Here is a 25663-nt window from a genome sequence, read left to right on the forward strand (position 1 = left end):
TTCTAAAATGTAACATAATAGCCAAAACTAACCTAGAGAAGCCAACGCTTCAGAGAAAGACAAGAAAAGCAACGCTTCAAAGGGAAGGGAAAAAAAGGCAACGAATCAAAGAAAGAAACAAGACAAAGCATCATATGCACTTCTTTTTTTTTTTGATAAAGAACGTTTCTCTTGGGGGAAATTACCAAGTATAGGAACAACACTAAGCCAATGCTCCATATTCCTTTATCAACAATCAGGTAACTATTTTTAAACTTAGTACATGTACAGTTTTGATCCGGATATAGTATCTCTTTTTTGTTGCCGTAAGTTTTGATCCGTTCACCTGTGTTGGTTAATCTCTACGCGTAATTATTCGGGATGCCGAAAATATAAAGCACCAATTTTTTAAAATAATACTCTATACTTATATAGCACTATTATCATAGTGAATCCCCTATTCAGTTATTGTTCCTGTTATCTCCGAAATCTTTTTTACAACTTTTGTGTTATTGGTTTATTATTCGTATGTACATTGTCAAAATCGAAACTTTCACGTGGTGTTATATGTGTGGGCGCCATTACAATGTATATCATACACAGGGGCGGAGCTAGATAGGCTCCAGGTGGTTCATCCGAACCCCTTGGTGAAAAATTACACTGTATATACATGGTTAAAATTATTTTTTATGTGTATATAGTAGATGATGAACTCCCTTGACTTCTTCGTGTATTTACTTATTCATATTTTTGAACCCCTAAGTGAAAATTTCGGCTCCGCCACTGAATTCATACATATTTATTGTTGGTTGATGCAGTAGTTTTAAGTTTTCCAACTGTTTATTTTTTCCTTTTTAAAAAAAGGTTTCAGAGTTTAATTTTAGTTGAATCTTACATGTATGATGTGACTATACTTGAAACGATATTTTTTGGCACAAGCTATGTGTATATGTGGATAAACGTTGCTTCTATCTTTTTAAGACTGGTTAAAATATTTTAAGTTGAATGTTTAATTTTGCTATACGTGAAAGATTGTTGGGTCTTTATTTTGTGTGTATTTGCATTCTATGCTACTAGATACTGCTAACGACAACGGATGCTCCGTTTCTTCTTTGACAACGGATGCTCCGTTTCTTCTTTTGTAGATAGCTTGAGAATTATTTTTCAATTGAATGTTTGGTTTTTCTACTGTCAATATACAGTTTTTGTTGATAGATAGACACATGAACGCAGCACACTTTAATGAAAAAACACAAATATAAAAGGAACAGACAAACCTAGTACATGTACAGTTTAAAATAAAATAAACAATAATTGATCAATAGAGATAATAAAATCGAAATATAAAATAATTAGATAGAATATTTATTCTTTAATGTGAGTACATGAGCAACGGACCTTTCCGTAGTAAGATGTTAGCATTATTTCTTTTAAGTTAATGTTTGTTTGCCGAGTCTGTTATTTTGTTTAAGATCGAACATTCAAAGTTGGTGACTGTTTGTAACAAACTTTCATTTGAAAATTGATATTCTTTTCCCTATAGATTTAATATTGGATCAAATATTAATTTATTTTGTATTCTTCTAACAAGCAATTTGAATTACGTACACTTCTTCTTTCTACTAATTAGGGTTATTTAAATGTACATACTAATTAAAAAGCTTGTTTGGACCAGCTTAAAAGATATGCTTATTAAAATACAAAGGTTGTGGCTTTAAATCCTTAAAAACTTCTACGCCTTTGGTATGAACATTCAACTGGTGCAAACATGGGCATTACGGCAGATGAGACTAATGATTTTATGCTCAGTTGGCTTTTAAAATTGAAAATAAAGACGGTTATTGATTGTGTCCTTTATTGAGACTTGTAGGCAATACTTGATCCAAAGGTAGAATCTTGGATTGTTGGTGTTGTCTTGATCGCTTCACCTGCGGTAAGAGTTCAACCAATCCACCCAATTTTTAAAATAAGTGTATATCAGAATCAAATTCATTCTTTTATTAATATCTATTGTTGAGCCTTAGTAGTTTAAGAGTCATGTTTCTGAATTCTTAACTACTTGCTTCAGTTATCTCATTAATTTTTTTTTTCTATTGAATAAAAGTACTTATTTCGATCGTGAGTTGGTAAGACTTGCGACAACAAAAATTGGAAAAACAATAGAAATAAAGGTCATAAAAAAAGAAACACATGTTGATGGGTTATTTCTCTTTTGAATTAATGAATGTAGTTTCCTAAATAAAAAGTAGTGATAAGAATATATTTTTCTTGAAAAAGTTTTTCTATTCTTGCTTCTTGGGATAATTAAGATATAACAAAAATTACTTGATATTTATCACTAATTTTAATAAGATATTTGCATGTTAGTAACTACATCACTTATTAGAAGACAGAGCAAGTGAAGAGGGCCAATAGTTACTGGGCAATTGGTACGATTGCCCTTCTTTGGGGGTTTTTTGAGGGGGGGGGGGGGGGTCTTTAATTTTTTTCCCTTTGCCGAAAATACCCCAAGATCCTGGGTTCGAATTCCGGTTTAGTCATTATAATAAAAATAAAATCGCAAGCAGAGAAACGTAAAAAAGTACTTTATACAAACTTTGTCTTAAGGCATAATTAAAAGTCTGTTCTATACATGTATGTTTTGCAATGATGACTACACAATAAAGGGTTAAACAATTCTTCATGTTGGATTGTAGTTATCACATGTATTTTCTCACATGATCAACTATGTTACACTTCTAAGAGGGATTTAAATGTCGACAACAATAGTCTTGGTCAGGACACAACAACAATAATGGATTAAAGAAATATCGTCTATAAGGAAGTATTATGTGATATACACTTCATTGCATATTTATAACTTGAAAAAAAATATATAAGAAAGTGTAACATGTATCGAATTACTGTAATTACTATTGGTTGTTCATCTTTGTAGATTTAAACGATATTCAATTATTTTGACCTCGACAAAAAAGTCACTATGCAACAATCCACAGTGATCGTTCATAAAGTTTGTACTTTATCCTTTTATTTAATTTCAAAATTATATTCTTACAATATTAGTATTATTTAAGAAATTAAAAATTACATGACTCGGCTTACACGTGTAACGCACGTGCCGGGGAGCTAGTACTAGAGAAAAGCGAAAAAAGAAAAAGAAAAAGAGCATATGAGTTTTGCTTTCGGGCTTTAGTTGTTGAAGAAGAGTTTGCAACTTGAAGTGAGTAAAAGCAAACAGACTTATTGAAGTCCATAACATATTAAAGCATACTAATAAGTTTTCACATATTATGGCCCAGATTGATGACTTTTTTTAAAAAACTGTTTTTTTGTTTGTTTAATTTTAACCATTTGGCATCCGATATACATATATATCGTGTAGGGCTTATTAAGGGGAAGGTGCTCGCTACTTGACAAAACAAAGCTATAAGTATGACTTTAATACAAAAAGAATTATAATTATGTAACCTGACAATGGATTGTTGTTTAATTTGTCATTATCTTTCTGTCGTGGAGTCGAAGACGAATTCAAGATCGGAACTAGATGAGTTTAGCCGTTAAATTCTTAACACTAAATTATTATACTTATGAAATTATCGATAAACAATATTGAATACTAGATTCGATTGAACCCGTAGCTAATTATGTTCTTCTCTAGACAACGTACTACTTAATTACGACATTCGTTATTACTACCAATATAAGCCGCCCCTTAAAAAACAACAGAAATAACAAAATATAAATCATCAACATGAGAAATGAGAAATCATAAACATTCTGTTCTTGATATTAGGAATCTATAAATACTTTGGTAAGAATGGAAGCATTTTTGACAGCCAGTGATGAAATTCCCATATTTTCTCTCTTTTTTTTTTTTTTTGGAATGCAGGAAAAATAAGGAAGGAAATCTAATGAGAGAAACAAAAAAAGATCAGTATATTTAGTATTTATCCATATTTTACCAATTTCAATCTTATAAAAGCTTAATTAAACCACATGTATTGAGAGTACCCCAACTAATGCAAAGTAAACAGCCTTCCACAGAGAGGTATGCAAGTAACTTCTTCTTTATTTCTTTTTGTTGTCATCTTTTAAGAATAATTTCATATGTGATCACTGGTCGTATTAAATTCAAAATATTTCATCCTGTAGAACTTGATGTATTAACACGTAAATCAAGTTTGTTAAAAACTTGTTCGACTTAATAGTACTAGAAATGATAGGAATCTATGTTCACGTTATTAGATAATTAATGTTTCTAATCCAATATGTTTATCTAAATTGAATAAAATTGCAGATGATGAGGAAGAATAAGCAAATAAATGTACATTTATTGGAGGTTATTATGGTTGCTTTATTATTATTTTTAGTAGTTGCTGATTGTCATACAAAAAATAGGTTAGTCTCTTTTTACTTTAGTCTGTTTTTTCTTTTATTTAATTAATTTTCAATATTTAACCCTTTATTTGATTTTCTTTTATTTTAGTTGATAGAAAAAGTCTTTGAAATGAAAATTCAATTTGCATTCTGACTGATTATTTCTTAATTTGTTCTAAAAACAGGCAAAGATTGACAGCACTGCCAGCAGTCGAATTGGAGATACAACCTGATTTTGTAAATCTATGTTTAGCAAATATTTGTTCTCTGTTTACAATACTTATGTTGCATTAAATCGACTGTACTTTAATCATTATGACATTAAAGTCCCATAAGCCAAAACTTTGCCCATTATTTAAGTGTGTTTTTTATGGACATTCCCATGTTTGAAAAATATTTTTCTATATTTTGACTACAAAACCTACCCTTTACTGTCTTTCCTAAGGCAAATAGCCAAACTTTTTGTTAATTTCGCAGGCAACCAATTTTTCATATTTTGGTCTCCTTATCTCGCTTATGTTTTCCCGAGAAAATGTTTTCCAATAAAGTGACCTTGACATGTAGGTTTTGTCGTTAAAACAACATACCAAGTGTAATCTCACAAGTTCGGTCTGAGGAGGGTAGGATGTACGCAGACCGTACCCTACTTTCATCGATACAATTTTTAAATTGGTTGTTGTATAGAAAATAAAGTTCAATCACTTCAATACAATCAAAAATAGCTTTATAACTCCTCTACATTATAGTACAATTCTGATTGTTTGTTTTTTACCCAAACTTTTCTACTTAATTTGTTTATTTGGGTTCTCACATTGTTTTTTATGCGCATTTTAGGTTACAATGAGCAATGGCTTTACCAAAGTTACTATATCGAAACCAGATGGTCATGTAACGGACATATCATATGGTGGTATCAATAATCTATTAGACATTAAAAATGTCGAGAACAATAGAGGGTAAATACTTACATATATATAAATTTTCAACATATGATTTTAGGTTTCTTTAATATTATTAACAGTAATACTAATTAAATTTTGACGATTTCAGGTATTGGGTTACTTATTGGAATATTACAGGAGCTCAAGTAGCTCGAATAAAGTAATTTGTCTTTACCTTATGCTCTAAAATAATTTATTTAATTAACATTAATGAAAACAAATGAGTGACGGAATTGTAACGGATTCTCATTTCGGTCATAAATTTGAGACATAATTGTGACAAAATTTTTCTCACAAATGTGTAACTGAAGTTGTGATAGATCATCATGCCCGTCACAAATTTTGTTCACATTAATAACCCCCGTCGTAAAATTTTCACAATTTGTGACGAACTGTCCTTTATAAATATTCCATCACAAATTTGTGTATTTCTTGTGGCTATTTGAAATTAAGTCCTTAAATTTTGATATATTATGCAGGTTACCAGGAACAAGTTTTGAGGTCATAGATGACGTCTACGGAAAAATAAAAGAGCTTTCATTTAAAAGAACTTGGGATGCTTCTCAAAAAGATGAACCTCCCCTAAACTTTGACATAAGGTGAAGTTGTAAATGCCCAATTTTTTCCGGTATACGATATGCTAAAAGAATTTTTACACCATTAATATATCTTATCCTGATTTTGCTGTCGCCCTCGGAACGATCAAAATATGGTAAATCTTGAAGATAAATTTGTACCCATTAGTTTCTTAGTCTCTCTAATCGAGTGGGGGCCAACCAGTTTTTCAACCATATCTCCCTAAAAACCATACGTTCGGGTCTCTCCATATGAGGCTCACGCCATTTGCTGTGGCCCAACTCACATTCATATGCAAATCCTGTAGTTAAATTGAGACAGCTCAACCTCAGAACTGTCGCGTGAAGGTAACGTTGTTTGTCATAACGTTGAATCTAATCTATTCATGGAATTTTCTTATATTTCATCTTAAGTTTTATATAGGCTCGCTCCCCTTATTTTCAAAAATTCATAGCAGATAATATACCTTATTTTCCAGGTTAATAATTTCACTTATTATGGATGGTTACTTGATGTTGTTTAGGCAACTTGATCGTGTAAACATTATTTTATACCGTCAGTGCGTAATCGTTAACTTTTGCTAATATTTGAATAACCACTTTTTCAGATATGTAATGCTACCCGACGAACCAGGATTTTATACTTATGCTATTGTTGAACATCCAGCGCAATTCCCAGCTACAACTATCCATCAGCTCGACGTTGTATTCAAGCTTCATGAAGACAAGTAAGTATTTTGTCTAAAGTTTATCTTCATTAACAAAAAACAATTTTTTTAAATATCTATTTTCAATCCCAAAACTTGGATGTACATACATGTAGTATATTGAAATTGCATAAATTTATGAATAGGTTTCACTACATGGCTGTCTCGGATGAGAGGCAACGTGTGATGCCAACGGCAATGGATAGAGAGAAAGGCAAGGTGCTTGACTACAAAGAAGCTGTTCTATTGACAAATCCCAGCAATCCAAGTCTAAAAGGAGAGGTATAAATATAATCTTGTCATTGACATGTACTATGTGTGTGTTCGAAAAAAGATTGTAGCGCTAATTGGCAGGCTGATGAGTACGGGTTAAAAGATTAATTGACACACTTCTAATAGTTGACAAGCTTCTGAAAAAGGGAATGTATGTGTGTACAAAAAATTGTGACGCGCCCATGAAGGCAGGCAGACTAGCTTCAGAAGAAAGTGTGTATATCACATCATAGATAAATTTTGCATTGAAAAGGGAAAGAAGAGTGAATTGCTATATAATACAACATACAAGTTTGGTATACACGTTTTTGGAGTTGATGATGGCATGACCCGATGGTCGTATCCATGAGTTCTGTTGGTCCAATATACTTGTCATAGATTTGGATTGTGACAAAAGTAAGGCTTAACATCATAGTCTAGGCAACATATATATCTAGATAGGTTTAGTATGGGCATAGGCAGGTTAAGAGGACAAAGTTGTGTTGTCCACGAATCGCTAATGGTTGAACTCGAGGGTGATTCTTTATGAAGCTTGTTTTAAGTAAATCCATCATCGGAATGAGAGGAGAAAACTAAGGCCACATAAGCGTAAGTTCAAGATTCAATTATTGAGGCGTCTTTTGGGCTAAAGTCCATAGCGGACAAAACTGTTAGGTCCAAAACCTTTTTTTTTTTTAAGCAGCCCAAGTAGGTCAGGCCAACTAGTACTTGGGCTTGGGCCATAACAATTTCTCATTTTCTTAACGGGTTCTTGTTACCTAAAGAGGGTGAAAAAAAAATCAGCAAGCAAATTAACCTTTGAAGCTTTAGCATAATTAAAAATATTTGTTTGTATATGTGCAGGTGGATGACAAGTACTTCTATGCAAGTGATAACAAAGATGATAAAGTTCATGGGTGGGTTAGTACTAATCCTCCATTAGGATTTTGGATGATTAATCCAAGCAATGAATTTCGTACTGGAGGACCTTTTAAACAAGATCTTACTTCACATGTTGCTTCAACTGTACTTAGTGTAAGTGAGTTAATTACTCAATTATATTCTATAGTGTGTTAATTATTTGCTAATTATCTTTTGTTACTTCTTAAGTGTAGACCCTTAGCTATATAATATTTTATTCATAATATATTGCAGATGTTTGTGAGTACACATTATGCTGGAGGGGATTTAGCAATTAAATTTCGACATGGAGAAACATGGAAAAAGGTCTTTGGCCCTGTGTTTATGTATCTTAACTCAAATGCTGCAGCTAAGGCAAATCCTTCCATACTGTGGAATGACGCAAAGAAAAGGGTATGTATTAATAAATTATGTATTAATTATTATGATTTATAGTAATTTTTATGTAGTGAAAAAAGTCATTGACCCTGTTTTTATGTATCATAACTCGGGCCTTAGCTTGCCACGTAAAGTGGAACAAAGGGCATGGGCGGAGTTAGGAGGGCAGAATTTTTTTTCGTCTAGACTAGAGAATTACACTTTATATATAGTAGATATTGAACCCTTGACTTCCTGATCTTTTTACTTATTTATAATTTGAATCACTTTAGTGAAAATTCTACAAATTTTGGCAATTTTCGAAAGTGGAACTTAATAAATCATTTTGTGATTCACAGGCGAATCAAGAAGTTGCAAGTTGGCCTTATAAATTTCCACTTTCAAAAGACTACGTCAAATCTAATCAAAGAGGAATAGTTACAGGCCAACTATTTGTTAATGATGGGTATACTCTTCTTCTGTATTCCTTCTTTAATATATATACACACGGGGTGATTTTAGGTGCTAAAATTGGGGCACGTGAACACATTGTCTCTTCGTAAAATTAGGTATTTTATGTATATATTTTCTAAAATCAGTATAATATTATCTTCTGGAACCCATGCAACAAAAAAATTAAATGATGCATTTGGTTGAAGGTTGAGTTATTCACTTAGACTAGATGTCTAGGGATCAAGTTCCACGCATTAGTCTAAGGATCAAGTTCCATTTAATGCATTTTTTTTTTAGTAGTGAACTCATATTCTAGAAATTCTACATTCGCCTCTGTTAATATACACACACTACACATATAGATGTATGTATATGAATAGATGATTAGAGCTAGTAGTTGAATTGAGTAAAGTATAAAGGACTTATATGGTCGATCTTTGTTGATTTGGAATTGAGACATGGTTGATTGATTGACTAACGAATAATTTTTATTTTTAAAAGGTTGAAAAAAAATGTACCGGCATCCAATGCATATATAGGATTAGCGCCGCCTGGAGCTGCTGGATCCTGGCAAAGAGAAAACAAAGTAATCTGCAAAGAGATTTGTACATTTTTTTTTTAATTTCTTTTGACAAAACTCATAAAAAGCGCTTTTTTTTTTTTCCTTCAGGGTTACCAATTTTGGACTAAAACAGATCCTCATGGAAACTTCATCATAAAAAATGTCATATATGGTACATATAACTTGTATGCAACAGTCCCCGGATTTATTGGAGATTACAGATATGCTTCAAATATAAAAGTTACTCCAGGTTTTATATTCTTACTTACTGCTATTTGCTATTTTTTCCTAATAAAAAACCAATAGTTTCTAATATATGATTTTTTTTTTTTTTTTTTTTTTTTTTTGGTATTTGATTTGTACCAAAATACAGGTTCTAATATTAAATTAGGGGCTTTAGTTTATAAAACTCCAAGAAAAGGGGCTACACTTTGGGAAATTGGTGTGCCAGATCGCACTGCTGCTGAATTTTTTATTCCAAATCCACCTCGTCAATATAAAGTTCACAAATACAAAAGCGAAACTGAATCAAAGTAAGTTCCACAAATTTAATTGGGGTTAATTTTACTTAATTATGGTCCAGTAAAATAATAACATCATTATTTGTTTTAAAATCATATTAAGGTAATTTAACTTTACCAACTATAATAATAAAGTCAGAGAAACTCTGCCTACTATAATAGTGACGTCATAAGCTATTTTTCATACTATAGTTGTGTACATCTTTTTGTTAATGTAGCATTATGGTTCGAATTGTAACTCATTTACTCAATTTTATCTTTATGTAGATTTAAACAGTATGGTTTATGGGAGCAATATGGCGTTTTATATCCTAAAAAGGAACTTGTCTATAATGTTGCGACTAGCAAGTATTCAAAAGATTGGTTTTTTGCACAAGTTACAAGGTATGTTATTGTAACTTCATATATGTATGTATAAGGGGCGAATGTAGTTAAGGACTCACAGATTTATTCAAATTCAATATGTTTGGCTCGGATTTGGTATATGTGTTAAAAGTTTACTACGCACAAATATTAGAGTTTGAACCAATAAATCAAATGGATCGTGGTAGAATTCTGAATTCGAAGCCATAAAGGAAATAGAAACTCAATACCACGATTCTTGAACACTTGGAACTAGACCTTCTTTTCTCACTATTATGGATATGAAAATAATGATCAAAATCGAATTCGATTGTCAACTACCCTTAGAAAATAGGATTGACTATAATGTACAAATCCTGAATCCTCCTCGATATATATATGGATAATTATTATATATTTCTACATCTTCCTTTTTTTAATTTTTTTAAATTTTTTATCCTGGTCATCAATGTATATCAGATTTTAATAACAATGTAAAAATGCTGTTTTTCTTTTTGCAGGAATATAGGAAAAAACAAATATGAAGCTACCACATGGAGTATTATATTTAACCTTGGAAACGTTAACAGGGCCTCACATTACACTCTCCAATTGGCTATTGCAGGAGCTCATCAAGCTAACCTACGTGTAATTAAACTCACCCTTATAAATTACTACTTGACTTAATATTTCAACCACACACACATAATTCTTTCTTCCTTTTTTTTGCCCTCACCAAAAAAATGTTCACATTCTTGTTTTTTCAATCGATAAATGACTTAAAGTGAATTTTTTTCTCTCAAGGTTCATGTCAACAATCCAAATCCACGAGCAGTACCCCTTTTTTCAACAGGATATATAGGGGACAGTAATGCAATTGCAAGACATGGAATTCATGGATTATATTGGCTCTTCAGCATCGGAGTACCAGGCAATTTGCTTGTCAAAGGAACAAACACAATTTTTCTTACTCAAAGTTTGGCAACCTCTCCATTTAATTGTATCTTATATGATTATCTTCGTTTAGAAGGACCTCATTAGTGATAAAACGATCATTCTATAGTTGTTCATTTTCTAGTTTTGGTTTACAAATTGTTTTTAGAGGTGAAAAGCGCAAAAAAACATCAAGGCATGTGGAGTTTGAAGTGAAAAAGCAAGTTGTAATTTTTTTTTTTTTTTAAATTTTTTGAAATGTGTGGAGAACATTAATAAATTATGAAGTTTTGAGTAAATTATGTTTTCTTTAGAAGCGTACAATTACTTGAAATAGAAAAAACAAATTTATACGAACTTGTATAATTATTAATTTTAGCCTGATATACAATAGTGACGATAAAACCAACATTCTTATAACTCAACTCCTTAGAGTAATCAGAAAATATAACTTTACTAAGTTCATCAAATAAACTCATTCAAAACATAATCAGGGAAAACAATTAATTCGGAAATTGAAATTGGTGTATAAACTGTCTAGCTATGTTACTACTTAAGTGGTTACTAGTTACTATGTTTTTCTTTGGAATGTAGATCAACTAAGGAAATTTAGTGGGGGGAAAGATCGGCATCTTGATAATTTGTTATTAGAAAATGTGTAACAATTCAACGATGTTGATATAACTAATTACTTTGACGTGTATACTGGTTTGAGTTGAATTCCAAAGGGTTTAAACGTGTTTGCGGTATGTAATATTAAACATAGAAATTGACATAGAAGCTACTTCTACAATAGGGTACAAAAGTTGCATTCTTAAGGCTTGAGCTTATTCATCCCATGACACCCTTGACGGTGAGAATCTAATTCTTTAAAAACTTAGATTAATTTGTTTAGGAAATGGACAATAGTTTATCTTTGAGAATCATTGATTGATGTAGAAATGTCATGAAAGTAAGTAGCTAAGTAACATGGCCGAACTAAAAACAAAAGAAAAACACATGAACATTAAAAACAAAAAGGCATAAAGAATCTGTGATTTGTCACAACAAATTGTTATCCAACCAACAAGTAACAAATTTTTAACAAATTGTTTCTAATAGAATATAATAGAATATAATTAATCATCTGTAATATAAAAATGACTACCTATTATTAAAATAGAAGAAAAAATGTGTTGAATTTGTTCCGCATCGGTGGATGGGAGGTGCTTTGCCTCCCTAAAATATGATTTTGTGCAATACTAACAAATTGAATTAAATTTGAGTCAAGTTAGACCCAAGTAACACTTTTTATGGTAAAGAGTTTAACAATACAAATTATTTTTATACTATCAGGTTGCCTGAAGGCAGATTGGCAAAAAAGATACTCCATCAGAAAACTTTCACCAAAAATTGTCAATACATGTTTAGATGATTGACACGTGTCTTTATGAATTTCAAGAGCTAAGATTTCATTTGATTTACTTCTATTCTCAATTATTATGGTTAAATCTCTATTTACCCAAAAATTGAATAAAAAAGAAGTTAAAATCTATGAGGAAATATTCCAACATGTCCTTTCTGTCCAGAAAAGCAAAACTCATTTCATGTTTTTTTTATTTTTTTCTTTTTATTCTCTTTTAGTTATTTTTAACAAATCTCATTCTTTTAGAATTCACAAGAACACATGTCAATCATCTAAATCTGTATTGACAATTATTGAAGCAAGTTCTAGGCAGAGCAGCCGTTCCTTACTAGTCCCTCCGGTGCATTTCAGCTTTTTTGTCTTACCAAAATTAGTTTTCGCATTTAGCTTTACTTAATAAACTAATTATGGAGAGAGATTAATATGGTGAAAAAGAAAAGTAGTATTGAATGGATAAGATCAAAAAATAAATAAGAAGTATTTATTTAAATTACTCTTTTAATTAATACTTTTGTAACAATTGTGTAAAATAAAAACATGACAAATAAAATGAACAAGGGAGTATTGAATGACATTTCCCTAAGAAAAGAGATGACTTTTCCTTTGATCATTTACAGAATCTTCCTCGTTGGTACCTCTAATTAAAATCATTGCCTATTTAGAATATTTTAAATATATTTAGCGGTCAAAATCTTCTAATTAATTAATTAATTTTCTCTCAGTATACAGTCTGTACGTTAAATCATGAACTGATGGGATGTATATTTAATAACCAATTTCAAACTTATATAAGCTAAAGTGATCATAGGTTACTTCCGTCCCAACTTTTTGTCAGAAGAAAAATATATGACACATTTTGCAGGAAAGCAACAAAAAATCCACAGATAGGTACGTACTTTCATTTTTTTTGGTATAATTATCTTATATTCGGACTTTACTAGATTGATTAGTCCAAATTCACGTCATTTGTAAGACTTATTAAAAGAAGAAGCTTCAATAAAAGAGATTTCTCGTTCACAGCACTCAAACTTGAGACCAATGATTCTGCTCTTCCTAATTCATCTTTTAGTTTCATTATTTACTAAAAGCTTTTTAAGAGGTGTCAATTCCAAAAAAACATCAAGGCATGTGAAGTTTGAAGTGAAAAAACTGAAGTTGTAATTTTTTTTTTTACCGATTTTTTTTTCCAATGTGTGGAACCGGTCCGGTTTGGAGTGTTTAAAATATGTTTTTTTTTTGTTTTTTGTATTATATATATATATTATAGTATTTATTTGTATATTGTAGGTATATTTACATATGTTATACAACTTTATAATTAAAGTTTAAATATTTATCGACTAATAGTGACTTAAAACCAACATTCTTATAACTCAACTGTTTTTCGTATACATATATATGTATAACTTACATATACTTATATATATGTATAACTTAATATATATAGTATATATCTTATATACTACATATACTTATATATATGTATAACTTAATATATATACTATATATATGTATAACTTAATATATATACTAAATATATGTATAACTTAATATATATACATATATACTATATATATTAATATATATACTAAATATGTGGATAACTTAATATATATACTATATATATGTATATATATATACTATATACTATATATACTTTATATATAGGTATAACTTAATATATATACTATATATACATATATACTATATATACTATATATACTTAATATATATACTAAATATATGTATAACTTAATATATATACTAATTTAGTATATATATGTATAAAATTTAATATATGTATAACTTTGGTCTTTTAAATACTAATTTAACTTTAAAATGCTCAAGATTAATTTGTTTGTATTATTAGAAGCATTATCTAAAGAATCATTGTTTTTCTCTAAATGTTAAAAATCTCATAATAGTAGACATTGAATCGGCTAAAAATTTTCCATCGTGAAAACCATGAACATTCATATAAAAGCATATAATTCTTTTTGCATAACAAATTGTTATCAACCCAATGACATGTAATAGCAAAAAAATCTAAATGGTTAATACTAAGACCCAAATAATAGTAAGACAAACATTACAATTTAAAGAATTAAATACGTGGCGCAAATAAAATCTATATTTTTAAACAAATCTATAACATCGGCTCTACAAGTACTTCTAGGAATACCCTCAAATAACGGATTATAACAACAAATTGAATGTAAGTAACAAACCCCAAACCCGAGGGAAAGGAAAATGGTAAACAATCATAAGCTACCATTTTAGCTATTTCTACGCGTTCTTTTTTCTTGTCATACTTAAAATTTCTCCGGTTCGTGGGTCTATCGTCATTTGAATCCCCCCACATTTGAACCCGTTTGCTCTCCCCAAGCATCCATATGTTTGGTTCTCATATGAGAATTTAGTTATCCGTTCCACCATCCTTTCCAATTATTATGGTTAAAACTAAATACTTGTCCACATATGTTACATAAAGTCGATTGGCTTTCTATTCTTAGTCATAAATTTCCAAATTTTTCTGTCAGCTTACAAAGTTCAGGCGGTTTGTCTTTGTATGTTTTTCTGACATGTATCTCTATGGGATTTTCGGGGGTTGTGTTTCATCATCATCATTTAAGTCTTCATTAAAAGTGTCATGTAAAATGTTGTTGCATTGACAATTATTGAAGCAAGTTCTAAAAGTGGATTATTTCCACCAACATCAATACCTACATTAGGTGTTTCTTCCACAAATGTTTCCTCATTAAGCTTTACTCTAACAATAACTACTATTATGGCACCACGTCTTAATCTCTTTGACATTATTAAATAGAATTAATTTAAATCACAATCAAATAAATCACAAGAAAATAAATTACAACAAATTAAATTTTGTAAATTAAATTGCGAAAAATAAAGATAGAAATGAACAAGGGTACCAAATTGAATGACATTTCCTCAAAGAAAGTCAAGGCTTTGAGATTTACAAATCCACCAAAGCTACCTCTTGTTAAAATCACCAACTCCACCAACAATATTATAATTGCAAAATTAATAATTGAAAGTTGAAACTATAATAAGACTTAGTTATTGCAAAATAATTATTTCTCTGAGAGATTGAGATTTGAGAGAAAGATGAAGAAGAGTGAATGGTGTGATATTAAAACCAAAATGAAGAACTTTATAAGCTAAAGTGATCATGGGTTAAGTGTTAAAAAAAAAAAATTTGGGGTCCCAACTTTTTAAAAGAAAAACGGCCATTTTTGCAATGAAAGCAACAAAAAATCCGCAGATAACTATTTTTTTTTTTTTTTTTTAATTTTCTTATAAGGACTTAACTAGATTGATTAAGTCCAAATTCCGGTTTGTAAGACTGGGAATATTGGAACCGGAAGGTATACAATAAAAGAGTTAACTTGTTCTACCGGTCGATTCTGCTCTTTAATTCGATCTTTTAGTTTCGGTTAGCCCGAACTAAAAGCTTAGTTATGTGTGCACGCGCAAAAGTTGCAATAGCAACCCTTGGACCACGATCACGACATGGGTTGTATGATAAAAATGTTGACTTCCTAAGATAACAAAGAAGGGACCGCGATTGTGGTTAAGGTTGACCTGCTCTAACCCGACTTCCACGATGGGGGTGTGACTAATGACGGATACACAATTATGCCTACGGGTTCACGTGTACCTAATAACATTTGTATGTATTAAAAAATTTACTAAATATTTAAAAACATTTTGATTATGAACCACTTAATTAATACTATAGTTTAATTTAAAATAATTGTAAGAATCAATTTTAAATTTTGAATCCTTCTCTAGTGTGACTCGAATGGCATAAATGATAATTATATTACCAAAATAAGCAGCATTTTAAATGAACAACATAAATAATATTTTTTGGTAAATTATTACAGTATTTATAGTATTAGTTGGACTTTCCTTAGGAAAATATATGACTTTTGCTTTGACCATTTTCATTGGCCAGTTTGAATCTCTTTTTAAGATTGACTTTTAGTAATTTTCTTAATTAGTACTTGTCCTTATATAGTCTTCTTAAATCATGAATTGTATATTAATTTACAGACCAATTTCAAACTTATAAAAGCTTCAGACAGCTATCATATTACATATACAGGGGAATAGCAGAGAGGTATGTAACTTCTTCTCCGTTTTTTTCTTTTTCTTTCTGTTATTATTATTGTGTTATCACTGTTATTTTTTTATTAATTTGCTTTTCACTTATGTATAATAAATATAATATGTTATGTTCTTGTATAAAAAGTTTATTTTTGTTTTTTCTTCTTACAAATCGAAGCGACAAAGGGTTAAATTTATGTGGATCGTAAGGCCACGATACATTGAGATTCGGCCCTTCGTCTTTCTGATTCGTAAGAAGAAAAAACAAGAAATAAATAAAAAATAATACATTTTACACAGGAATGGTGGTGGTGTCGGGGTGAGCTTCTTGCACCTCGACTATTCTACCGGATATCTACTTTCTTTTACTGGCACAAATATCGGTTTACTCCGTTCACAAAGATTTGGATAGATGGAAAGACATCACCTTCATTTTTTTTGCGATATTATTAGATAAATAATTCATTTCAATATTTAATTGATTTTATTTTTGAGTGAAAATGCAGAAAATGGGGAAGAATAAGCAAATAATTGGTGTACATGTGTTGGAGGTGACTATGGTTGCTTTTTTATTCTTCGTAGTAGCTGATTGTCGTCCAAACAATGGGTAAGTCTTTGTTTCTTTTATTTTAATAAATTTTCGATCCATAAAAACATTTTCAAATATATTTGTATATGTTACCAAAATAAATTTTTTGCATACTGATTTGTTAATTACTTCTTTGTTCTTAAAACAGGCGAAGATTGACAACATTGCCAGCAGTCAAACTGGAAATACAACCTAAATATGTAAATCTACTTTTTGCAAATATTTTGTTCTATGTTTTTACACATTATTAATGTTGGTTTATATTAGGGTGTCAAATGAGCAGGTTGAGCTGAATTTGGTGGGGGTCAAAATGGCCTAAATTAAAAAATAAGGTTACTTAGGCTGAAGTGGGTTGGGCTAAAAAGCGGGTTATAAACCGACCGGCCTAATTCTCACTAAGTTTTAATTTCTTTGTTTGTTCTTTTATAATTTTATTACCTAATAATTTTTTTTCCTTATTATGGCTATATATAACATATAAAATAAAATAAAATGACTTTAAAAAAATATTTTGACGAGATTTCTCATAGGTCAATTTAGCCTACATATTAACCCAAATTTTGACGGGTTGAGCTAATAAAAGAACTGGTAAATGACCAGTGCAAACTTAAGCGGGCACATTTTTATGTACAAATTTTTTCACCCCTAGTTTATATTGAAATATAATCCCTCCAAATCCCAAAAAGAATGAAACTAATACCTTATTAATACGTTCCGGGATGACACACTTCTAAATTTGAAATAATTTAACTTGAATTTCTCATTTTATACTTAATGACAAATTTTTATACCCACACAACAAATATTATAGCATATTTAAGATCATATGTTTCATTCTTGTGATGGTTTAACTTTGAACAAATTAACAAAACAAAAAAGACTTATAAAACTTGTTATTTAGTTCAAGTCATAGACATCTGTGGCTATAAATCATGTCATAAAGGATAAAATATAACATATAAAGTTAAATTATTTTTAATTATGTAAATGTATCATTTCTTTGTGGCAGACTAAGGATGAAAGAGAATCACATAAAATGAGATTGTGGAAGTATTATTTATATTGCCGCACAAATATTATAATATATTAAGAAGTACAAATTTAAAAATCTTACTATTAATTTTCTTAAATTACACAATCAAATTACGGTCATATTAATTGAAACGGAAAGAGTATAAGCTTATGGTACTTAAGTTGATTTTGTATGTTAAATAAAGGTTCCATCAATTATATGAATCTCAATTTTTAATTTTCAGGTGACAATGAGCAATGGCTTCACAAATGTTACTATATCAAAACCAGATGGACAAGTCACTGGCATATCATATGGTGGGATCGAAAACCTACTAGCCACCCAAAATGCTGAAAACAATAGAGGGTAATTAATCTATAAACTTCGTATTATTTATAATTTTTATTTAATGAAGAAAATAATTATTAATGCTTATACTTAATTATGACAATTTCAGGTATTGGGATATTATTTGGAACAACACTGGACCTCGAACCATCCGAAAACCGTAAATTTTACCTTCTCGTCTCATATTTACTTTCGATGAAAACATTTGAAGATCATCATTATCTTTTTTACATATATATTTTCACTACTAAAAAATGTTAGTCCGACGGATGTTCCCATCAGAACACCGTTGAAATATGGAATTTCGACGTAAATTCCATCAAAAATACTTCCAACAAGTCAATTTCTGACGGAATCTCTCGGAAATTCACATTACTTAGTAGTAATATTTTTTTTTGTTTTAGACACTCACTAGCCTTATAAGCCCAAATTCATGCTGTGTAGAGCTCATTTAAGGAAGAAATATTTTGTACCAAAGGATTTTCATTCTCATGACTCGGGCTCGCGAACATCTCATTAAGGGTAAAAGGATCTCATTCATCCGGCAGCCAAAAACTTGAAAATTAAGTCCAACAATTTTGGTGTGACAGGTTATTGGGATCAAGTTTTGAGGTGATAATTGACAATGCAAACCAGACAGAAATTTCATTTAAAAGAACGTGGAGTACTTCTCAATCTGATGAACCTCCTTTAAACATTGACAAAAGGTGAAGTATTTCTTGTTGCAAGTTATTTTTTTGATGACTTAATAGAGTGAAAATAACGTTGTATTGTCAAAATATATAGCAAAATTAAACTCTTTCGGTATACAATTAACTATTTTGGATGTTGTACTTTCTAATATTAGAGATATCAAATTTAATTTCAGGTATATAATGCTACGCGATACACCAGGATTTTATACTTATTCGATACTTGAGCGTTTAAAAGGATGGCCAGTTTCGTATATCCAAAATCTCAGGATTGTGTACAAGCTTCAACAAGACATGTATGTGTTTTATCTAAAAAATTTCATCATTAATAGAAAAAAAATTAATCTATATTTGAACTGGATTTATACATATGTCTAATATTAAAATAGCATATATTTATGAATAGGTTTCACTACATGGCTGTCACTGATGAGAGGCAACGGTTCATGCCAACAGAACTGGATCGAAAGAATGGCAAAGTGCTTGACTACAAAGAAGCTGTTCTTCTCACTAATCCGACCAATCCAGATTTAAAAGGAGAGGTAGGAGTAGGAACTTATAATTATTATACTTATATTTTTGAAATTAACTATCCAACTAATCCGAACTTACAAATTAACTATTCAACTAATCCGAACTCGTGCTGGGTAAGTTCGATTTAAGGAGAAAGTGCTCCCTATCAAGATTTTCTGCATTCTCAAAACTCGAACTTCTTAAGACCTCTGGTGACGAATCAGGAATTGAACTTTATGGATTCGAGATGTCACTAGATCCACTGACAACTTGAGTTACTTTGTTTGAAATTTAATATTTTGTTCATATTTAATAGTTTTCTTTGCACATCCATAGAGTTTAAGCCGAAACTACAAGATTATTATACATTCGTTACTGCCTCTAATTAAGGTGGAGTTCGAGGGATATAATATATATCTCTATCCTATCACAACTTTTGTTTATAACAAATATACTCTGATGACATAATGAACTTTTATAGTATTAAAGTCAACAAGCATATTAGCTTTAATTTGAATCTTTTACTGTAGATAACCCAAAAGGATATTCACTTTTGGTCTTGAGAAAGTGATAGATCATATATTTCATTATTTTCATAATTACCAAAAGTTTTTGTTTACTATAGTAATAGATCATGATTTTTTCACCTATAATTATGCAGGTGGATGACAAGTATTTTTATGCAAATAATAACGAAGATGATAAAGTTTATGGATGGGTGAGTGCAAATACTTCTCTAGGATTTTGGATGATTATTCCAAGCAATGAATTTCGTACTGGAGGACCTCTTAGACAAGACCTTACTACACATGTTGGTCCAACTGTACTTAGTGTAAGTGATCAATTAATTAATTACTCAATTAAGTTTTATAATGTGGCACTTGTTAATTTTCTTTTACTTTTAAATGTAGACCTTATTAACTTTTTTATTTATACATAATTGCAGGTATTTGTGAGTGCACATTATGCAGGAGAGGATTTAGCAATTAAATTTCAACATGGAGAACCATGGAAAAAAGTTATTGGCCCTGTGTTTGTGTATCTTAACTCAAATGCTGCAGCTAAGGCAAATCCATCCATACTGTGGAATGATGCAAAGAAAAGAGTATGTATTAATGAACCGTTGTTTCAATTTATGTGATAGTTTTATTATTTCTGAGTTAAAAAGGTTCTTCTTTAACCGCACTCTTATTGAGTATTATTTAAATATCTTAAAAATAGTTTGAATTACGTTATACGTAACTATTACTGTGATTTAATAATTAAAATCTCAAACTTGCCACATAAAGTGGAGCAAAGGGTACAAATTTTGGCGTTTTTAAAAGTGGAATTTGCTACAACATTTTTCTGACGAATGATCAAATTGACAGATGAATCAAGAAGTTGCAAGCTGGCCTTATGACTTTCCAGTTTCAAAAGACTATGTCAAATCTAATCAAAGAGGAAGAGTTAGCGGCCAACTATTTGTTAATGATAGGTACGTCTTTTTTCCCCGGCTAGATTATAGATTGTGTCACTACAATAGCTCCTAGTAGACATTGGGTTAGCGATTTGTATCAATTATATTATTGTTGATGAACTTGTGAATCTGGTAAATGTGCCCATTTACTAGAGGATTATTGAGGTGGTGAACCCTTTAAATGATTTAATTCATACTTTAATTCAATCATAGTTAAGTTTAGGCTTGGTGAGGTCTACCTCCACTTTGATTACCTTAGCCATACTAAGTCGAGTTCTACAATTTGTAGCTATGTCCATAGTAAGAGGAGTCCTAATTGGACTTGGGATTTGTTTGACATAATCTATAGTCATATACATAGGAAGATGAGTCCCAACTAGCTGAGATTAAAATAGTTGTCCATGTAGAAATACGTGCGAGACTTAAGAACTCCTAATTTGTCTTTTATGACAAATACTTAATATCAGAATAAATGAAGCTAAATAACATGAATATAAGTGATTCATATAATCAATCCAATTGATTTGAACTTGAAGTATAGTTGATTGACTAATAGATATGATCAATATTCTTCTGTTTTTGTTTTATAAGGTTTGTCAATAAACAAGGTGTGCCAGCATCGAATGCTTATATAGGATTAGCGCCACCAGGAGACGCTGGATCTTGGCAAAGAGAAAATAAAGTAGGGTTATATGATTGATAAATTTATATATAAAATAAGAGAATTTTTTCATTTATATACGGTTATTAACTTATTTATTTTGTTTATATCCAGGGATACCAATTTTGGACTAAAACTGACTCTAGTGGGAATTTCATCATAAAAAATATCATACCCGATAAATATAACCTGTATGCAACAGTCCCAGGATTTTTTGGGGATTACAAATACACTTCAGATGTACAAGTAACTCCAGGTTTACATTTTTACTTACTCATATTGTTGATTCTCTAATTCTAAATAATCAGCTCGTTCTAAATAACTATGATCATATTTGTTTTCTATGCTACACTTTTCAATAATCAATTATGTCAAGCTATCACAATTGTTTTTGAACCAAAACCTTTTAACTTGTTTGGAAATTTCTAAATGATATCTTCGATTTGCAGTATTTTAAAACAAAAAATTGATCAAATTCAACATTACAAACATCATAAACATGAAAAACTATTTGGATGCTCTATCTTTTTGTTTCACACTCAATGTATGATACCCACTCTAGGGCCTGATTAATCTGGATTTGCGTCGAAAGTTTCATTTTTGGGGTTAAAGGGCTTTCTACCAGAAAACAATATCATTTACAGGACTCAAACACAAAGCCTCTAGTTAAAGCTTGACAATTCTGATAAGAAAGACTTTCGTTTTTTAACATGCTAATGTATAATTAAATGAAACTCTTTTCCTTCCTTATTTCTTTCATTTTTTTTTCCAAATACAGGTTCTAATATTAAATTACGGACTTTGGTTTATAAGCCTCCAAGAAATGGAGCCACACTTTGGGAAATTGGTGTGCCAGATCGCACTGCTATTGAATTCTTTATTCCGAATCCACCTCCAGAATTCAAAGTTCACAAATACAAAAACGACACTGAATCAAAGTACGTTTCAACATTTTAATTAATATATATATAAATTCTTAATTAACGATAGAAAATTGTTGCTCATTCACTCTGTTTTGGTTTGCAGATTTAGACAGTATGGTTTGTGGAAACAATATAATGTTTTATATCCTAAAAATGATCTTGTATACAATGTTGGCACTAGCAATTACTCAAAAGATTGGTTTTTTGCTCATGTTACCAGGTATGCTCCTTATATATACATGGGATTATAAAAATAGATCGGATTGACTGTTTATTTTTCTAGTTGGTATACATAGATTATATATTAATTATACACAGTTATACATATTATACATCTGCCGGCTATTGTTAATTTAAATGGTTGGATGGTCGGCTATTTAGATTAATTCTTCTATTTATGAAAATATTTATAAACCCCTCTCTCTCTCTCTCTTTTTATTTTTATTTTTAACACAATCCCTATTTAAATTTTAATAACCATAAAAGTTGCTGGAATTTCTTTTGAAGGAATGTCGGAAACAACATATATAAAGCTACCACATGGAAAATTGTATTTAACCTTGCCAATGTTGACAATGCGTCAAATTACACTCTCCAACTTGCTCTTGCTGCAGCTCATGAAGCTGAACTACAAGTATGTATTAACCCTTTGATTACCTAGACTTATCATTTCGAATATATACTATGTTGTTCGAACTCTTCAAATATACTATCGGGTTTGTGCCGGATTCTAAAAAAATTATGCATTTTGGGAGAATCCGATATGGATAAGGCAACATTTTTGAATAGTTCGAGCAACGTGGGTGTATTACATACGCGCGCGAAAGAAAATCTAGACCTCAATAAGAATCTTGATTTTCTTGACAATGAACAATTTTGTGTCTCTAACTAGACTAACGTAACTAGCCAAAATTTATTCGAGAAAGGATTTACATGGATTTTCTTTTTTATTTTTTTCTGAAGGTTCGTATCAATGATGAAAAAGCAAGAGAACCTCATTTTACGACAGGATATATTGGGGGAAGTAACCCAATTGCAAGACATGGAATTCATGGATTATTTTTTCTTTACAGCATTGGAATACATGGCAATATGCTTGTCAAAGGAACAAACACAATTTTTCTTACACAAACAGTATGTCTCACCCCATTCCAAGGAGTTATGTATGATTATCTTCGTTTAGAAGGACCTCATTAGTAATAAAATGGTTATTCTATTTGTTCATTATTTAATGGGAAAATTTCAATCATGTACAATCTAGCATACAAAATTACATTTGCGTAGTCATATTTTTAAATTACACCCTGCATAGCCAATTTTTCACAATATATAACATTTTACAACAATATACAACTTTATACATCTGGAGTAGACAATGTATCAATCTTGTATAAAAGTGTATAATAATGTACAGAGTGTATAATAATGTATAAGAGGTGTTTATATCCAAGAAAATTCAATTGTATACAACAATATGCAACATTTTTTCAATTGCAGTGAGGGTACAAATATACAACAAGCTTTTGAAGTGAGGTACAAATTGGGCCATTTCGGATAATTTTACAAACATCGGCTATTTCGGGTAATTATTTTCTGTAAATAGTCATAGAGGGTTATTTTGCCTTATTTAATTTATTTTTAGGCTAGACACAATGCGTTTAAAAGAGAAAATTATAAAGAAAATACAACCAGAGCCATAAAGCTCGAAACGAAAAACTAAAATTGATCGTGTACACTTCTCTGACGTGAAGTGTTCAATCTACCTGGCAAAAAAATCATCAGCCTTAAATGCATTTAGTATTTAGAATACTTAATATTCAAAATAAATTAACTAATATTAGCATCTAATATACAATGATGACGATATTAATACAACTCCTTGTGCTAATCATCATAAATACATTTTCCGTAAGACCATCGCAAGATAACTTTCTAATATTTTCGTGTGCAGATATTTTTCTTTTCTCACTGATTCAATCAAAATATCTGTGGGAATAGCTACTGAATATTTTTCAATAAAAAATTTCAGTGGGAAAATAATGACTTTCTAGTAGTGAATGCTGCATAGTTACTTCTTCAATTTCGCATCTTATAGTGAATGATACGATCCGGCTTGTGGAAGACTCGAATTCAAACAACAAACATGTGGAATTAAAGTTAGAGTAGAAATCAAAGATGAGAAGTGAAGAAAAGGGGATGGGAATAGAAGCAACACCCAATTAGTAAAGAAATTATAGGCAAATTTAGGTATATGAAACCTAAACCTTCTTAATCATTCCTACTAACGAACTTATACTATTTGAATTCAATTAATCAAATGAATTTACAAATGAACAACTTTCATATGAAATCAATGGAAAAAGGGTTCAATAGCTAACAATGGAATCCACCATAATCAACTATGTCTAAACACTAATCACTAGATTAGCACTACACTAATTCTACCAAACAAACTATCACTCATTTTGAGTATTCATTTCAACATCATTCAAAACTCCCTAATGAAATAACTAAGTGTAGTATTTATACCACTAGGCTAAAGAAGACTAACCAGCTTATTACAAAAATACCCTTAATGAAGTAAAGACCTTATTTGGTTGTCTTCTCAAAGGATGATGGCTTGTCTTTAAGAATATACTTTGCAGATAAATACCACCTTCCGCCTTTAACTTCCCAAATTTTGCAATTGTAGCCACATATAAACATTTAGGCTTCTTTAAGAGGAAAGCTTTGGGCCTTGGATCTTGGGCTCAAGAACTCCTCCTCCATGCTATCTTCTATAGCTTGAAGGCCCTCCAATCATTGTCTTCAAGTGCTTCCATAGCTTTATTCTCCGTGAACATGACCTCTAAAGCTTGAAAGTTCTTGGTTCGTGTTGTGAATCAAGCTCTACATAAGGGCCAATGGGCTAGAAGTGATAAATAAGGCTGATCCAGTTAAAGATATTGGGCCAAGTAAAATGATATAGAGTTTTGTATAGGATCCAGACCAATTAGTAATTGGTTAA

The 25663-nt window shown here is 30.5% G+C and overlaps 2 protein-coding genes across 2 annotated transcripts; both read left to right on the top strand.

The window, feature by feature from the left end:
- The first annotated feature begins 222 nt into the window (after positions 1–222).
- Positions 223–11192, top strand: LOC132058944 (probable rhamnogalacturonate lyase B). Its single transcript, XM_059451374.1, has 17 exons — positions 223–239; positions 4277–4377; positions 4542–4593; positions 5191–5312; positions 5407–5457; positions 5777–5896; positions 6481–6600; positions 6726–6861; positions 7696–7866; positions 7987–8145; positions 8469–8575; positions 9064–9148; positions 9233–9374; positions 9498–9657; positions 9913–10029; positions 10509–10635; positions 10792–11192. Exons 2-17 carry the CDS (start codon positions 4277–4279, stop codon positions 11026–11028), a joined length of 2007 nt encoding a protein of 668 aa, XP_059307357.1. The 5' UTR covers positions 223–239; the 3' UTR covers positions 11029–11192.
- A 7118-nt stretch (positions 11193–18310) lies between these two features.
- LOC132060554 (rhamnogalacturonate lyase B-like) lies at positions 18311–23868 on the top strand. Its single transcript, XM_059453563.1, has 14 exons — positions 18311–18426; positions 18518–18568; positions 18999–19115; positions 19277–19396; positions 19507–19642; positions 20275–20445; positions 20560–20718; positions 20984–21090; positions 21664–21754; positions 21848–21989; positions 22512–22671; positions 22760–22876; positions 23164–23290; positions 23620–23868. Exons 1-14 carry the CDS (start codon positions 18311–18313, stop codon positions 23851–23853), a joined length of 1848 nt encoding a protein of 615 aa, XP_059309546.1. The 3' UTR covers positions 23854–23868.
- The last annotated feature ends 1795 nt before the right edge of the window (positions 23869–25663 follow it).

Source organism: Lycium ferocissimum, chromosome 6 (genome assembly GCF_029784015.1).
Source record: "Lycium ferocissimum isolate CSIRO_LF1 chromosome 6, AGI_CSIRO_Lferr_CH_V1, whole genome shotgun sequence".
NCBI classification, from domain to species: domain Eukaryota; kingdom Viridiplantae; phylum Streptophyta; class Magnoliopsida; order Solanales; family Solanaceae; genus Lycium; species Lycium ferocissimum.

Excerpts from the sequence above, each read along its gene's own strand:
- LOC132060554 (XM_059453563.1), top strand. The coding sequence starts at position 18,311 with ATGAGCAATGGCTTCACAAATGTTACTATATCAAAACCAGATGGACAA. Across the intron at positions 18,569-18,998 it reads CCTCGAACCATCCGAAAACC|GTTATTGGGATCAAGTTTTG; the intron begins GTAAATTTTACC and ends TTGGTGTGACAG. Across the intron at positions 22,672-22,759 it reads AAAAACGACACTGAATCAAA|ATTTAGACAGTATGGTTTGT; the intron begins GTACGTTTCAAC and ends TTTGGTTTGCAG.
- LOC132058944 (XM_059451374.1), top strand. The coding sequence starts at position 4,277 with ATGATGAGGAAGAATAAGCAAATAAATGTACATTTATTGGAGGTTATT. Across the intron at positions 5,458-5,776 it reads GCTCAAGTAGCTCGAATAAA|GTTACCAGGAACAAGTTTTG; the intron begins GTAATTTGTCTT and ends TATATTATGCAG. Across the intron at positions 9,149-9,232 it reads CCTGGCAAAGAGAAAACAAA|GGTTACCAATTTTGGACTAA; the intron begins GTAATCTGCAAA and ends TTTTTCCTTCAG.